Raw genomic sequence first — 16,507 nt, 5'->3', positions numbered from 1 at the left:
GAAATTGCTAAATAGGCGATGTTACAGTAATCAAGTTGACTCAGTACGAGGGATTGTACCAGGATTCTGAATGCTGATGTATCAAAATATGATTTAATGGATCTAAGTTTCCAGAGAGTGAAAAAACTCTTTCTGATTAAGAAGTCCACCTGGTCTTTCATGGTTAGGCATTGATCCAGGGTTACACCCAGTATCTTCATGGTAGGCTGAATAGGGTAACTAAGTTTATTGATGCATAGTGGTGTTTTGGTGTCAAGCGGATGTGGCGAAGCAACAAAAAATTTTGTTTTTTCTGAATTAAGTTTGAGCTTGAAGTCAGTCATCCATTGCTCCATCAAATTTATAGCTTCAGATGCCTTGGGAATAGTTTCCGAGATGGAGTTAGCAAATGGGATGATGATTGTAAAGTCATCTGCGTAACTGAATAATTTTATCCCTAGCTGGGTTAATTGCACACCCAGTGAGGACATGTAGACATTGAAAAGCAATGGGGACAGCAGTGACACTAGAAGGATTGCTCCAGGTATTGGAGAGATCATGATTGAAACGTACCTGATAGGTACGGGACATAAGGAAGCCACGAAACCAGTTCAACACCTCATCCCTTATTACCAATAGCATCTAGGCATTGTAGCATTTTCCCATGGTCTACTAGATCAAAGGCAGAGCTCATATCAAATTGCATGATCAGGGCATTGAAGCCTTTGCTAAACAATAGAAGCAGATTATCTAAGATAGCCGAAATTACTGTCTCCGTACTGAATAAAGGTCTAAAACCAGATTGGGTTTCATGTAGGAGAGAGAACTGATTAAGATACTCCATCAACTGGGTGTGTACCAATCCTTCCATGATTTTTACAATAAATGAATAGGCCCTGCCCTAGGCACAACTTAAACTTAGGCGTCCATGCGAGCGCTTAAGCACGCTTAAGAGCAAAGATTCTATAAGAAGGCTCCCTTCTAATGTGCATTGCGCCTCTTTTTGAAGGCCGCCTACATTTTTAGAGGCACCTTATTACAGAATCGTGCTTTCTTGATAGGCGCCTAGGTTTCAATTGGTGCTGATTAAAAAGCTTAATTGAGCTTGTTATTCAATTTAAATAGGCGCCTATCTAGTTGTTTAGGCGCTGGTTACAGAATTTGGGCCTAAGTGACTTGCCCAGGGTCACAAAGAGCAGCGATGGATTTGAACCCACAACCTCAGGGTACTGAAGCTTCAGCTCTAACCACTGTGCCACACACTCCCCACGTTTCTGTTCTCTAGCCACATAATCGGACATATTTTCAAATATTAATCTTTGTTTTGCAGGGAAAAGTGTGTACGGATGGCTCTTTGAGTCTGTATGGCTGTCAGGATTTATTTCCCCTAGGAGCTGTCAGCCTAGGCAATTATCTAGTCTTGCCTAATGGTTACATCGGCCCAGATTTCAGAATGTAATGTCAGAGTACAGGCCAGGGGATGGTTAATTCTTGTTGAAGAATGACAGTAGAAGTTCACAACTCATTGGCCTGTTTGACAGATTGAGGAGTGCCACTGCGGTGAATAAATTATAACTCAGAAACAGGGTCTTAATAGAGATTTATTTACTTAGAAACTGTGTAACACAAGGAGGACATGGCTTATATACAGAAGGCACTTTACAAGAGACCAGAGAATAACATGGGGACAGAATTTGTGCCCGTCTCTGCAGGTAACCATAAGAAACCATCCCATGTTATTCTTTAGTGTATCTCAACCTCAGTCCTTCTACGCCAGCATTCTTCAATTCAAAGCTGGTCCCATTCATACTCTGATTCTTCTCTCCTTAAAGAACGACATGGGGATGGTTTCCCACGGGGACAAATTCTGTCCCCGTATCAGTCTCTACAAGAGTCAGCTCAGGCTTCAGTAGCCTCTCTCCTTGTTTGGGGTGAGGCTTTCACCATGCCATAGACCTGGTTCAGTAAGCCTGGACTTCCTGCCGGAAGCACCCCAAACTTGCAGAATTTTCAGCAAATGTCAGATGACACCGGACAAGTCAGCGTCACTTAACATCTTAAAAAGATTTCAGATAGCACATGGTCTTTTCTGGAACCATGACAGCTTTGCATTCCAAGCCTGCAAATTGCAGTGGATAGATTCCTTCTTAAAGCTCTGAGGATCATGACAGACCCTGTGCACTAGTTACATGAGCCTGTAGTGAGGGTTTCTCCACGCAGCCGCTTAACTAGAAGGCCCTAGGTCAATTTTTCTCACAGATCCACTGTTTTTTGAAGGAGCAGTCATGATCGTTCCATTTGCCGCTGGTGTACATTTCGGCGCAGTGTTCCCGCTTTTGCATATTGTTCGGCTCCCCTTCATTCCACTTGCTGAGGAAGGGAAAAGACTTTCATGACCAGATTTTAATAATGCAAAAAACCATAGTTACGGGTCGATGTTCGGCCCATGACAATCACTATTTTTCAAAATGCTGGCCTGTCGCTTCTGCGGACTTCTAATTAGAGAGTTGCGCGGGGACAGAAATCCCACCCGTCCCCGCCAAAGTCCCACCCGTCCCCACCCGTCCCCGTGAGGAATCCCACCCGTCCCCACCCGTCCCCGTGAGGAATCCCTCCGTCCCCACCCGTCCCCGCGAGGAATCCCTCCGTCCCCACCCGTCCCCGCGAGGAATCCCCTCCGTCCCCGCCCGTCCATATAAACTTCAGAAATAGTTATTTCATTTAATTATGCTACTGAATTAAAGGCTCTGGTAGAAACCATTTACAAATAAGCAAAAAGACTTTATTAATTTGAAAATATTAATTGGGAAGAATACATACTTTGCAAATGGGTTTCTACCAGAGCCTCTAATGTTTATAAATTTTTATCAACACAACTAATATACTACTTTATCCTGAAGCAAAATAAAAAAAAAGAAATATAATTCTTTTCCTACCTTTGTTGCCTGGTTTCTGCTTTCCTCATGTTCTCATTCAATTCCTTCCATCCACTGTCTCTCTTCCTTCTGTATCTTCCATTTGCTCTGTTACTGTGCCTCTCCCTTTCTTCCCCCTTCCAAATTGGTCTGGCACCCATCTTCTTCTCTCCGCTCCCCCCATAGTCTGGCATCTGTCTTCTTCCCTGCCAGCGTCTTCTCCCTACTCTCTCTTCCCCATTTCCTTTCAGCGTCCTTCTCCCCCCATCTTCCCCATGTCCTGTCAGCGTCCTTCTCCCCCCTCTGTCTTCCACATGTGCTTTCAGTGTCCTTCTCCCTCCTCTGCTTCCCCATGTCCTTTCAGCGTCCTTCTCCCTCTCTGTCTTCCCCATGGCCTTTCAGCGTCCTTCTCCACCCCCCCGTCTTCCCCATGTCCTTTCAGCGTCCTTCTCCACCCCTTTGTCTTCCCCATGTGCTTTCAGCATCCTTCTCCCCCCTCTGTCTTCCACAAGTGCTTTCAGAGTCCTTTCCCCCCCCCCGCCCTTCCCATGGCCTTTCAGCGTCCTTCTCCACCCCTTTATCTTCCCCATGTCCTTTCAGCGTCCTTCTCCACCCCTTTGTCTTCCCCATGTGCTTTCAGCATCCTTCTCCCCCCTCTGTCTTCCACAAGTGCTTTCAGAGTCCTTCCCCCCCCCGCCCTTCCCATGGCCTTTCAGCGTCCTTCTCCACCCCTTTGTATTCCCCCATGTGCTTTCAGCGTCCTTCTCCCTCCTCTGTCTTCAAGTGCTTTCAGCGTCCTTCTCCCCCCCTCCTTCTCTACCGCCCCGGGTGCAGCACAGCCGGCCAGGTCCCCTTACTTTTGTGGCACTTCCCCGATCGACTGACAACAGCCCCGGTCCGACAAACCTCCCTGCCCTTAACTGCGAATCTAAATTACCTTATTACAGCTGCTATAAGAAGATAATTTAGATTCGCGGCTACAGGGCAGGGAGGATTGTCGGACCGGGGCTGTTGTCGGTCGGTCGGGGAAGTGCCACAAAAGTAAGGGGACCTGGCCGGCTGTGCTGCAACCGGGGCGGGGTGTGGCGGGGCGGACCGCCCCGTCCCTTGGTAGCCACTCGAACCGCGAGGCTACTCTCCTCCTTACCTGCACTGCCTGCAGCACAGAGCTAAACGGAAGTCTTCCCGACTCAGTCGCGCGGCTCTTCTCTCTACCTTCTCTGCTTGCAGCACAGAGCCGAACGGAAGTCTTCCCGACGTCAGCGCTGACGTCGGAGGGAGGGAGGGCTTTAAGCTTTAAGCCCTCCCTCCCCTCCGACGTCAGCGCTGACGTCGGAAAGACTTCCGTTCGGCTCTGTGCTGCAAGCAGAGAAGGTAGAGAGAAGAGCCGCGCGACTGAGTACATCCAGCCCCGCAGGAACCCCGCGACCCTCGGAGGCGTCCCCACGGGATCCCCGCGACCCTAGGGGGCGTCCCCACGGGATCCCCGCGACCCTAGGGGCGTCCCCACGGGATCCCCGTGACCCAAAGGGGGAACCCGCGGGATGCCCGCGGGTCCCGCGGGATTCCCGTCGTCCCCGTTCCCGTGCAGCTCTCTACTTCTAATATCAGGACCTAATGTCTGACTGGAATTTGTTATTTAATTTAATGTTTAATCTTTACAATTTATAATTTAATAATTATTTTATTTTGTTTAAGATAATCTTTCTTTTCATCCTCACTGGTTACTTGTTAGAATATACGTATCTTGTCTCTCTCTATCTCTATCTTTCCTATCTTCAATGGAGTTCCTTTCATTAATCAATCGTTATATTGTAAACTGCTTAGGTTAGTAAAATGCAGGAGCAGTATTTAAAATCTTAAATAAACATACTACTAATATTTATTATTCCTATAGTGCTACCAGATACACATAATGCTGGACATTAAACACGCAATAGACGATCCTTGATTGAAAGAGCTTATAATCTAATTTTTAACATGATTCTTGCAATCCAGAAACCATCTGGGCTAACTGGAGCTGGCCTGAGGTTAAGTATTTTCTTTCCTCCTCACCCTACTGTGATCAATCTCACCCCTTATTATGATGTCACAAAGCCATGCTGAAGCCGCCCTGCCCTTGGTCCAAGCCTAAAGCTGCATGGCCTTAATAGATATGTAAATGAGAACATTCAATGTAAGGCGCTGTAATTACCTGAGAATGGACTTACCTAAATGTTAGAGGCGACCCATCAACCCACGTCCAACCATTGGCTTTTTTACTAAGACCGATCCAGTAGTTGTGTGATTTGGTATGATCCATTAAATATCTCTGAGTGGGAAAAGAATTCATACCATATGACAAAAGAGTGGAGGCTAATGAAAAGACCAGTTACCCCATGGTCTCCTGTTCTACTCATTCCTACTGCATGTGATGCTGCATCCCTGCGCCACGTTCTCCAGATCATCTGCCCACAGTGCGGACAAGCTGGCTTAGCAGGAACAGGGTAATTGCTTCACACCTTCCAACCTTCTAAGCCATAACTAAAGGATGTGTTCTTGACTTGAGCACATATAATTTTATTTATCAAATTTATATGAGGGTGAAACCATTGAAGCCTATGGGAGGTGGGGGGTGAATGATGTTGGGAAGAGATATTTAAGAGGGTGACACTATTAAAGTAGATGTGGGTGGATAATGTGGGAAAGAGCTATCAAAGAGGGTGATGCCACTGAAGCCTACGGTGAATGAATGATGAGGGAAAGAGATACTCAAGAGGGTGACACCATTGAAGTTTATGGGGGTGAATGAGGAGAAGAGATTTTAAAAGGATGATGCCTTTGAAGTAGATGGGGTAGATAATGTGGGGAAGAGCTATCAAAGAGGGTGATGCCACTGAAGCTTACGGTGGATGAATGATGAGGGAAAGAGATACTCAAGAGGGTGACACCATTGAAGTTTATGGGGGTGAATGAGGAGAAGAGATTTTAACAGGATGATACCTTTGAAGTAGATGGGGTGGATAATGTGGGGAAGAGCTATCAAAGAGGGTGATGCCACTGAAGCCTACGGTGGATGAATGATGAGGGAAAGAGATACTCAAGAGGGTGACACCATTGAAGTTTATGGGGGTGAATGAGGAGAAGAGATTTTAACAGGATGATGCCTTTGAAGTAGATGGGGTGGATAATGTGGGGAAGAGATATCAAAGAGGGTGATGCCACTGAAGCCTCTGGGAGATGAATGATGAGGGAAAGAGATACTCAAGAGGGTGACACCATTGAAGTTTATGGGGGTGAATGAGGAGAAGAGATTTTAACAGGATGATGCCTTTGAAGTAGATGGGGTGGATAATGTGGGGAAGAGATATCAAAGAGGGTGATGCCACTGAAGCCTCTGGGAGATGAATGATGAGAAAAAGAGATACTTAAGAGGATGACACCATTGAAGTCTATGGGGGTGAATGATGTGTGGAAGAGATATTTAAAAGGGTGATGACATTGAAGTCTATGGGAATAAATGATATGGGGAAACAATATTTTTGTGGGTGATACCACTGAAGTCTTTGAATGAATGACTTGGAAAAGAGATATTTAAGAGGTTGACACTAGTTAAGTCTATGGGGATGAACGATGTAGAGAAGGGATATTTAAGAGAGTGGCATCTTAACAGGGTGATATCATTGAAGCTATGCAAAAAGATGTGATTATATGGTCATAAGATGATAGCATAAGGGAGCTGATTGTTTTTTAAAATTTCGCCAGCCCTCTTATCACTCATATCAGAGTTACTCACCGTTTCATCCTCTTCGACAATCAACAGGTGAGAGCTCTTAGAGATGCAGAACTCTTGAGCGCCTTCCCAGTTTCGCAAGTCTGTCGAAAAGTAGTAGCAAGATCCCAGGTTCCAGAGCCAGTCTCGTGGGCATCGGCAAAGTGTGCAGGCCGAGTCTGTGAAAAACAACATGACACTCAGGTCGGAACAAGAAGGACCAAAAGCTAAATCCATTCGCAAGAGTAGGATGACCTCATGGCTTCAGCTCGGAAAGAGCAAATGAGTCCACAATTTTCCCTAGAAGTAGCAGGTCACCTGCAGCTGGGTCTGCCCCGCAGGCTGTGTAGAAGCTATCATAATGAACCACACCTCAAGGGGGAAGTTTTCAAACAGCCCAACTAGACACCAAGCAAAATACCTGTGAACCTCATACCTAATTTTCAAAGGGGAAAGTATGTGTGATTTTCCATTTCAAAATTGCCCATTATTATCTATAGACTTTGTATTTGTTTCCATGGCCAGATTACCAGTAAAAAGAGTGCGTGTAAACTTTAAAATCCAATATATTCAGACTGTTTTCAAGTCAGCTTTACATACAACCCCTAAAGACGCCGCTATTCTTTCTGCCTGCATGCATTAGGGAAACCAGTGTCAACCATTAGCCAGATTGAATAAGTGCAATTTTCAGACTGTTGGATTATTGTCAAGCTTTGTAGTTAAATGCGGGAACTGGGAAGGACACCTTGGGTGTTATCTACGCTGTGGGTCTTGTGTGCTCAGCCATCCAGGATGACGTTGTCCAGAGACTGACGATGTCCTGAATAAAAAGACTCTCCCGTGTGTTTCATGCTGAAAGGCCAAAAGTTAAGATATATACATACTTGGCCGTGTGAAAATGAATCGCTGGGCAGACTGGGTGGGGCCAAATGGTCTTTTTTTCTGTCATGAGTTAAGTGTGTTAAAAATATGCAACAGGAATGAATGTGGGAAAGAGATACAGGATGAGGGGAATGGATACTGGGAAATTTAAAAGGCTGAGATGCGGGAGGAAGTGAACGGATACAGGAACAGGCATGGGTGGTCCTGGGACTTCTAATGTCTTACCTAATTTTTTGCTTAACGCTTCCATTTCATTGTCCATCTTGGTCCTGATTTTCTCTCGCTCCTTTCTTGCGTCCTCCAGACCTTTGTCCACTGAAGATACAGGAACACAAATGTCTCCATAAAGGTTTGAAAGCGTCCTACACTCCTGCCAGCCAATCACAATCTCCCATTGAGTGGCCCTACTGTCCTATGGTGACAGGAAATGCCTGCATGAAACATTATCAGCCGCTGCTGCTAATCCTGTGAGACGGAGAGGCCTCCAACATATCTGTCATTCCCTTAATAGACCCCTACCACCTTTTATCCCCCTCTGTGTGTTTGTCATAATTAGAATGTAAGCTCTTCTGAGCAAGGACTGTCACTTACATGTACAATGTACAGTGCTGTGTGCGCCTGGCAGTGCTATAGAAATAATAAATTGTTGTTTCTGACCGCCAATTGGCAGTGCCAGGGGTGGAGCAAAGGGCGTGGCAGGGTTAAAGTAATGGACTGAGCTGACCACAGCAATGGGTGAGGTTGGGCAGAATAGGGCGGGCTGGGAGTGGGCCAAAAATTTCACACCGAGTGGGTAGGCCCCCCCTTGGCACCTCTGCTTCTTGAAGAGGCAGGAATTAGAAATGTGTGGGTTTCATTGCGAGGGTAGGAGGTGGCAGTGGCACCCTACCCCCTCCTATTTGCCCCCCTGCTCCACACGCCACACTCAAACCCTCCCTGCCCCCCGTACCTCTTTTTAATCTTTGTCAGCGCATGCAGCTTCTCCAGCTGGCGCTTGTGCCAGCATTGGCTTTCCCTCTGATGTCACTTCCTGGCCCTGCAATCAGGAAGTGATTTCAGAGGAGAGCCAGGCTGGCGCGAGCACCAGGCCAGAGAAGTTGCATGTACTGGTGAAGATTTAAAGAGAGGTGGGCATGAGCATGGCATGGGGGGCACAGAGATTCCAGCACCCCCACCAAGACGGCACCCAGGGCAGTTCCCCCCACACACACACACACCCTTACTATGCCATTGATGGGTTTGTCAAGGACTGGACCACTAGGCCAGAAAATCTGGGGCCAATCATTTTTCTTAAGTATATTGATGTTTGTCCTGGATTGTTCCTGATCCTTCCTCAAGTATTCCATGTCACAGGAGCCTGGTCTGTGGGTGCCAGCAGCAGGTTCCAGTATTCAGCACGCTCCCTCAGTGTGTCCAGGTAGGGGTAATTGGGTATTGGATTTGGCCACCCCAGCCCCTCCATGTGTAACTTTCAGAGATTGAGAATCTCTCTGCCATCAGCTCTTACCACTGTCGTCCTGCAGCTCCTGGAGGGCTTTCTGCATCTCAGTCCTGCCTTCTTCCTGCTCCATCATCGCCTTCTCCATAGCATCTGACACTGAAAACACAAGAGTGTGGGGGAAGTACAGAAGAAAATCGGGTCTACAGTTAGAAATAGTGGGAACGGACAATGAGCAATCCATCTCGGACTGAAATAAGCAAGCTTTGATTTCATCCTGCTGGCTCCTGTGGATTGCTCATTGGCCGTTCCCACGGGTTTTTTTTTCTTGCGTGCTTTGTTCCTGTGGGTTCTCGTCCTGTTGGACTTTTCCAGAATTTGGTTGACAAATGGGCTCAATATTAAAAAAAGCTGAGTTCCTAAAATCAGGCTCCCAAGTTAGCATCCTAAATGCGTGCCCTGTTTTAAGCCAAACTTAGGAGCCTAAGGGGATCATTTTCAAAGCACTTAGACTCGTAAAGTTCCATAGGCTTAAGTGCTTTGAAAATACACCTCTATGTGTTCAGCTGAAAATTTGTCTTTATTTAGAAGCCTAAACAATAGGGTTACCAGATGTCCGGATTTCCCCGGACATTCCTTTAAAAAGCCATCTAGACCCCCAGACATCCTCCTTTTGAGGGCACTTTGTTGGGGTTTTGAAAAGCCTCCTCTCAATCGCATCGGGCAGGAGGCAATCCACGCATGCGCGGATTGCCTCCTGCCCGACCAAAGCTGGCAGTGGGGGGCAGAGCTAGGGCGGGACTGGGGCAGAGATGGGCAGGCCTGGGGGCGGGTCTAGGGTATCCGGATTTTACAATCGTAAAATCTGGCAACCCTACTAAAGGACAAGGGTTAGGGGAGTAAACTGCAAGCCAAATGGCATTTTCAATGCAAGCGTGCTTTATATCTCTTCTTTGCCCGCAGAAAAAGGAGGCGTCCCGTCTGTTGGGTCTTTTCTGCTGGTGTAGGCATGTATGAACTAGGTTGTGAATTGTGGTCTTTATCTAACGGGCGAGGCTGTTGAAAAAGGGACAGTTTGGTAGCTGTATCATGATCGCCCTCTCATGGCAAAAAGTGAGAACTGCAGTCACTGTTCACTCACTAGTGGAGCATCATTTTACGCCAGTGCTGTATCTCCCAAACTCTCCAATTAATTAGTTCCAAGGTTTGACACACTCAAGAGAAGACCCATCATTAGGGATCACAGTCCTGGTTTTGCCTCATCGAATTTATGTGTTTGAAGCTTCAAGCCTGTCTTTCAGGTGTGAATAAACATGTGGATAAAGGTGAGCCAGTTGATGTCATGTATCTAGTTTTTCAGAAAGCTTTTGACAGAGTTCCTCATGAGAGGGTCCTGAGAAAATTAAAGAGTCATGGGATAGGAGGCAACGTTATTGGATAGAAAACAGAGGGCAGGGTTAAATGGCCATTTTTCTCAATGGAGGTGGGTAAATAGTGGAGTGCCACAGGGGTCTGTACTGGGACCGGTGCTATTTAACTTATTTATAAATTTGGAAATTGGAACGACGAGTGAGGTGATTAAATTTGCAGATGACACTAAACTGTTCAAAGTTGTTAAATCGCATGCAGACTGTGAAAAATTGCAGGCAAACCTTAGGAAATTGGAAGACTAGGCTTCCAAGTGACAGATGAAATTTAATGTGAACAAATGCAAAATGATGCACATTGGGAAGAATAACCTGAATCACATTTACCGGATGCTAGGGTCCACCTTGGGAGTTAGTGCCCAAGAAAAGGATCTGGGTGTCATCGTAGACAATACAATGAAACCTTCTGCCCAATGTGCAGCGGCAGCCAAAAAAGCAAACAAGATGCTAGGAATTATTAGAAAAGGGATGGTAAACAAGACTAAGAATGTTATAATGCCTCCATGGTGTGACCTCACCTGTAGTATTGTGTTCAATTCTGTTCTCCTTATCTCAAGAAAGATATAGCAGAACTAAAAAAGGTTCAAAGAAGAGCGAGCAAGATGGTAAAGGGGATGGAACTCCTCTCGTATGAGGAAAGACTAAAAAGGTTAGGGCTCTTCAGTTTGGAAAAGAGACGGCTGAAGGGAGAGAGGATTGAAGTCTACAAAATCCTGAGTGGAGTAGAACGGGTACAAGTGGATCGATTTTTCACTTCGTCAAAAATGACAAAGACTAGGGGACACTCGAAGTTACAGGGAAATATTCAAACCTAAAACACAAACAATCAATGAGAAGAGCCCAAGAAAACCCCAGCGTAAGCTTTAAGAAATAAACCTTGGCAGGACCACTGTGTCAGAGGGGCAGAGGGTGATGAGGCCCCTCATCCAGTGGCATATTAAGGGTTAATGGCGCCCTCCCCCTTCCCTCATAACTCTTTAACTTCTCCGGCATGAGCAGCATTCCCACATCTGTGTCGGCTCGCTCTATGACATCACTTGCTAGGCACGGGTCCCAGAAATGATGTCAGAGAGAGCGCCGATGCTGATGCGGGCAACAACCTCATGCCAGGGAAGTAAAAAAAGCTATGGGGGAAGGCAAGGGGTGCCATGTCCTTGGCAAGATAGCGCCCCTGTACATTGGGAGTCACTGCCCTCATGCTCCCCTCCTGCACGCAGACCTGGCTCTGCTCCGGGCTCTCACCATTTCTGACGGTGTCCGAGTACTGCACGTGTAGCTTCTCCAGCTCTTCCGAGATCTTGGAGACTGCAATGGGAAGAGGAGGAAAAATGTCACTGGAAATCATTTACAAAATGGGAAGTGTGTGGCACTTATATCTTATAATGATTAAGGGGCTTTGAGGGAAGGTGGGGAGAGGGTTACATTTGTACTTATAAGTTATAATGATAAAATGTTCAAGTGCTCAAATTAATTGTGTTTATTATGAATTTTTGTACACTTGATGAAAGTTTAAAAATGAATAAAGAATTAAAAGAAAAAAAATGGGAAGTGTGTGGCACAGTGGTAAAAGCTACAGCCTCAGCACCCATGAGGTTGTGGGTTCAAATCCACGCTGTTCCTTGTGACCCTGGGCAAGTCACTTAATCCCATACACCAAATGCAGGAGTGGAGGTTTTCTTTAATGTCAGAAAATCTATACCAACTCAACTCTAAAAAGATTTTTTGAAAATCATATCATGAAATACTGCAACTACTGAATTTAATATAAGGAGGGAAAAAGCCTCAGAACCCCGTCTTCAGACAGGTGAAATCTTCTTGAAAGACTGGAAAGGGTAAGTACCTCACTGGCTTATAAAAAAAACCTCCTTAACCCTTTCAGGACCAAGGGACCTATTTGTCCCATAACTTTAAAATCCTATCAATTTTGATTGGGATAGTCTACAGTTCTAAATTTGATATGTACGGATTCCATAGGATACTGCCTTTATGTAAACAAACTGGTTCCGACATTCATTCATTAGCGTCGTTGCCAGATGGACGAGAAGATTCACTTGCCACACTGTCCATAAGCCAGAAGTGTGATTTAAAAAAAAAAAATAATGATATTTCACAAAAAAAAATCAATTTTTTGGCATCTGCAAGCCCTTTTTACCATAAAAATGTCGTCAAAACCACAAAAATTGGCCTACGATCCTTATGGTCCTGAAAGGGTTAAACAGCGTTGATAAATGCTTGTTAAATTTTGAACATTAAAGTCCATGAAATTGTGGTAAAGGTACACAGCCCAGCAAACGCTTTTTCAACAGGATTATAAATACAGCTGCAGCGACTTATCTTTTGAAACAGCTGCGCTGGGCCGCTTGCGCCGGGCTATGTAAGCGAGGAGGAGAAAGGCTGAAGGGACGCTTACATAACCCCGCACCAGCGGCCCAGCGCAGCTGTTTCAAAAGATAAGTCGCTGGAGCTGTATTTATAAGCCCGCGGGTTTAAAGTGGGTTAAAACCACAGGCTCGCAGGGCTAAAAACAAAACAAAAAAAAAGTTAGTTAAAAAACAAACAAACAAACAAAAAAAAACAAAACAGCCCCAGCTAGGACGGGCATGCGCAGACCATCTACAGGCGGTCTGCGCATGTGCGCGGATCGCATAACAGCGATCCATGCAAGCAGATGGGAGCGTTCCTCTGATCGCCCCCATCTGCATATTGGGGCTTCGAGAATTCGTCAGACCTGCCCGGATCGGGCCCGATTGGGCAGGTTAGTAAATCTGGCCCCAAGTTTCAAGTTTTATTATTATTAGGATTTGATATCCCGCCTATCAAGGTTATCTAAGCGGTTCTACAATCAGGTACTCAAGCATTTTCCCTATCTGTCCCGGTGGGCTCACAATCCTTAGGCTGTAGCTTCAACCACTGCGCTCCCCTTAATGTAGGGTTTTTCTTGTAATTCCATTCCATTCCATTGATGTCTTCTATCCCGCCAATACCTTTCAGTTCTAGGCGGTTTACAACAAGAAATTAGCATGGGCATTCCCAGGGAGATTACACGGTTGATAGCTATAGTATGCGTCGGGATCTGGGAAGGGTCGATACGGTTTGGTTGGATCATTTGACAAATTTCTTGAATAGTAGGGTTTTCAGTTCTTTCCTGAATGTTTTGTAACCACTTTGAATCTGAATTGAAAAATAGCGGAATATAAGATTACTGATTAGATTGAATAAGCATTTAGAGGGGTTGACACGATCATATTTACCCTCATGAGACAGTAAGCAGACCACAGTCTTTTGGACGGACTGAAGTCTTTTTAGGAGGAAGCTGGAAGACCTGTTCGGATGATATTGCAGTAATCCAGTCTGGAAGTTACTAAAGAATAGAGATCTTTTAGCTCAGGGCGCCTGAGATATCCCCGACGTGAACGAAAAGCCTGCCACACTAGGGTGTCCATTTACCTCCTTCACCCACCATGCAGAATTTCTAATGCTTAGCACCGAGCATACTTACATTTCAGAAAAGCCACTGTGGCAAGGACCAGCCACAGCAGCAGAGAAACCGCCAGCAGAAGATAGAGACAGGCCATGGGTTTCTTGTTTCTGACCTTCAAGACGGGATCCTCTGACACGGGCGGAACTGAAAAGACAAATAATAATTAACATACAGGAAAAGTCCATAGTCTGTTATTGAGAAAGACATGGGGGAAGCCATTGCTTGCCCTGGATCGGTAGCATGGAATGTTGCTACTATTAGGAGTTCTGGAATGTTGCTACTCATTGGGGATTCCGCATGGAATGTTGCTACTCTTTTGGGGGTTCCAGAATCTTTCTTACTCTTTGAAATTCTGGAATCTTGATACTCTTTGGGATTCTGGAATGTTGCTACTCTTTGGGTTTTGACTAGTGACCTGGATTAGCCACCGTGAGAACGGGCTACTGGGTTTGATGGACCATTGGTCTGACCCAGTAAGGCTATTCTTATCCCAGAGCATCAGAGGTTAAGCTCCGTCTCTCCAGGGTCCTTTGTATTTAGCAATACCGTGATCACAAGGCTGTTTTGCAGTGCTTCAGCAAATTTTTTCAGACCCCATAATCTGGGCTCCCTAAACTACAGTCCAGCCCGATGGATTTCAAGATCCCAGGCAGCATGCTTTTTGCCAGATGTAGATCATGTCAAGTTTTTCCCTATCTATCCTGCTGGGCTCACAATCTGACTATGGTACCTGGGGACAAAGGAGGGTTAAGAGTAGGGTTATCATAAGCCTCTTATGTCACTTCCTGGACCTGCATGGGGGTTGCTGCTCATGCCAGGAATGTTGCAGAGTTACAGGGGAAGAGAAGCAGCGGTTGAAGGTTAAGGGGTGGGAAGAGGATGGGGGAGAGGCACCACCATCACCCCAGGCACCTCTCACCTTCGCTACGCTAATATGTGTGTACTTTCTTCCTTTCTCTATCTCCTACCAACACCCCCCTCCCCCGCGGGTGCCCCTCTCTCACTCTCCTTCCAACCTCCTCTCCTACTGTTTCTGTCTCTCCCCTCCCATCCAGCACTACTCTACTCCATGCTCTTTTTCCTGCACTCTCTCCTTTCCATAATGCTTCTCCAGTCATCCCTCCCTCCATGCTGTTTCTTCAGGCCTGTTCCCTCCCTCCTTCCATGCTGTTTATACAACCCCCTCCTTTCCTCCTTCCATGCTGTTTCTCCCCCTCACTTCCTCCCTTCATGCTGTTTCTCCAGCCCCCCTCCTTTCCTCCTTCCATGTTGTTTCTCCAGACTCCTTCCCTCCAGTTTCTTCAGCCCTCCTCCCTCCCTCCTTCCATAGTGTTTCTCCAGCCCCCCTCCCTTCCTCCCTCCATGCTATTTCTCCAGCCCCCCTCCCTTTCTCCATACTGTTTCACTAGCCCCTACCCTCCTTCCTCCAACCTCTGATTCTGCTTCCCCTCACAATCTATCTCCCGACTCCCTCTCCTACCTCCTCCCTGACCGGCTGCTGTAATTTAATCTTTGAACAGCCATTCGAAAGCAACAACGAGGTGAGCTTGTTACCGCCAGCCTGCCCTGGAAGCCGCCTCTCTGCAAGTCCCCCTATGTGGGAACAGGAAGATGCTGCAAAGAAGCAGCTTCTGGGGTAGGACGGCAGTAGCAGGCTCACCTCGTTGCTGCTGCTGTCGACTATCCAAAGAAGGGTTAGAAGGAAATTTATCTTTTCTTGGATAAGAGATCGGCAACCAAATGGTATAGCAATTATGACCCTAATCACCTAACTGGATAGACTCTTTGGGTCATTTCAATCTTTATCTGTTGTTATACACCATGTCTATGTTCCCTGGGTTTGTGACTCACTCTCGCTTGCTGCTGGAGCTCTGAATGCCTTTTCCACTGCTACAGATGACAGATTTAGTCCTGGAAGAAGAAGCAGAAGATAGTGTGAGAGATCAGCCCTAGCTAAGGCAGGAATGAACATTTAGTGGACCTAGGGTTACCAGATGTCTGGATTTCCCAGACATGTCCTCCTTTTGAGGACATGTCCAGGGGTTCGGATGGCTTTGTCTGGATGGCCCTTTGTCTGGATTGTGAAAAGAAATCGTGTCAGGAGGGGACATCTGCGCATGCCTTCCTGCCCGACGAACAGGCAGCTGGGGATGGAGCTAGGGGCATAACGGGGCGGGGATGGGTCTAGGGGTCCATATTTTACTGGCATAAAATCTGGTAACCCTAAGAGGTGCCCACCTACTTTTCTAGGATGCATGGGGGGACAGGAAAGGTACACTGAAGGACCTCCACAAGCACTCGCTTTTGCCCATTTGCCCTCTGCCAGGCAGCTGCTGACATACCGGGACAGAATTCTACCGGCGCGTCTGACCATGACACTTTGCAACCTGTGACTAAGCGCATCTGACAGCATTATCCTGAAAGTATGCGTCTACGTCAGGGGTGGGAAACGAGGGCCGCAGTCCAGCTGGGTTTTCAGGATTTCCCCCAACGACTATGCATTGTCTACAAGTAGATCTCATGCATAGTCATTGGGGAAATCCTGAAAACCTGACTGGATTGCAGCCCTTGTTCCCTACCCCTGCTTATGCTCTTCATCTCTCTCTTCCTTGGGGACTAATCCGTCTCCTATTC

General features: G+C 46.5%; 1 protein-coding gene across 2 annotated transcripts in view; it reads right to left on the bottom strand.

Annotated features, from left to right (window-relative positions):
• Positions 1–1,572: 1,572 nt before the first annotated feature.
• LOC117350672 (C-type lectin domain family 4 member G-like) overlaps positions 1,573–16,507 on the bottom strand; it is a 29,699-nt gene continuing 14,764 nt past the window's right edge. For both annotated transcript variants that reach the window (XM_033925151.1, XM_033925152.1), the window contains exons 6-13: positions 15,725–15,784; positions 13,892–14,017; positions 11,635–11,697; positions 9,035–9,124; positions 7,753–7,842; positions 6,670–6,824; positions 5,105–5,205; positions 1,573–2,349 (exon numbers count right to left, since the gene is read on the bottom strand). In XM_033925151.1, coding sequence (XP_033781042.1) covers positions 2,223–2,349; positions 5,105–5,205; positions 6,670–6,824; positions 7,753–7,842; positions 9,035–9,124; positions 11,635–11,697; positions 13,892–14,017; positions 15,725–15,784 — 812 coding nt within the window. In that variant the 3' untranslated portion in view covers positions 1,573–2,222. The remainder of the gene's footprint in view (positions 2,350–5,104; positions 5,206–6,669; positions 6,825–7,752; positions 7,843–9,034; positions 9,125–11,634; positions 11,698–13,891; positions 14,018–15,724; positions 15,785–16,507) is intronic.

This window comes from Geotrypetes seraphini, chromosome 16, assembly GCF_902459505.1.
Source record: "Geotrypetes seraphini chromosome 16, aGeoSer1.1, whole genome shotgun sequence".
Lineage (NCBI taxonomy): Eukaryota > Metazoa > Chordata > Amphibia > Gymnophiona > Dermophiidae > Geotrypetes > Geotrypetes seraphini.
The sequence above is the reverse complement of the archived record's forward strand: the minus strand, read 5'-3'. Positions and strand labels throughout refer to the sequence as shown.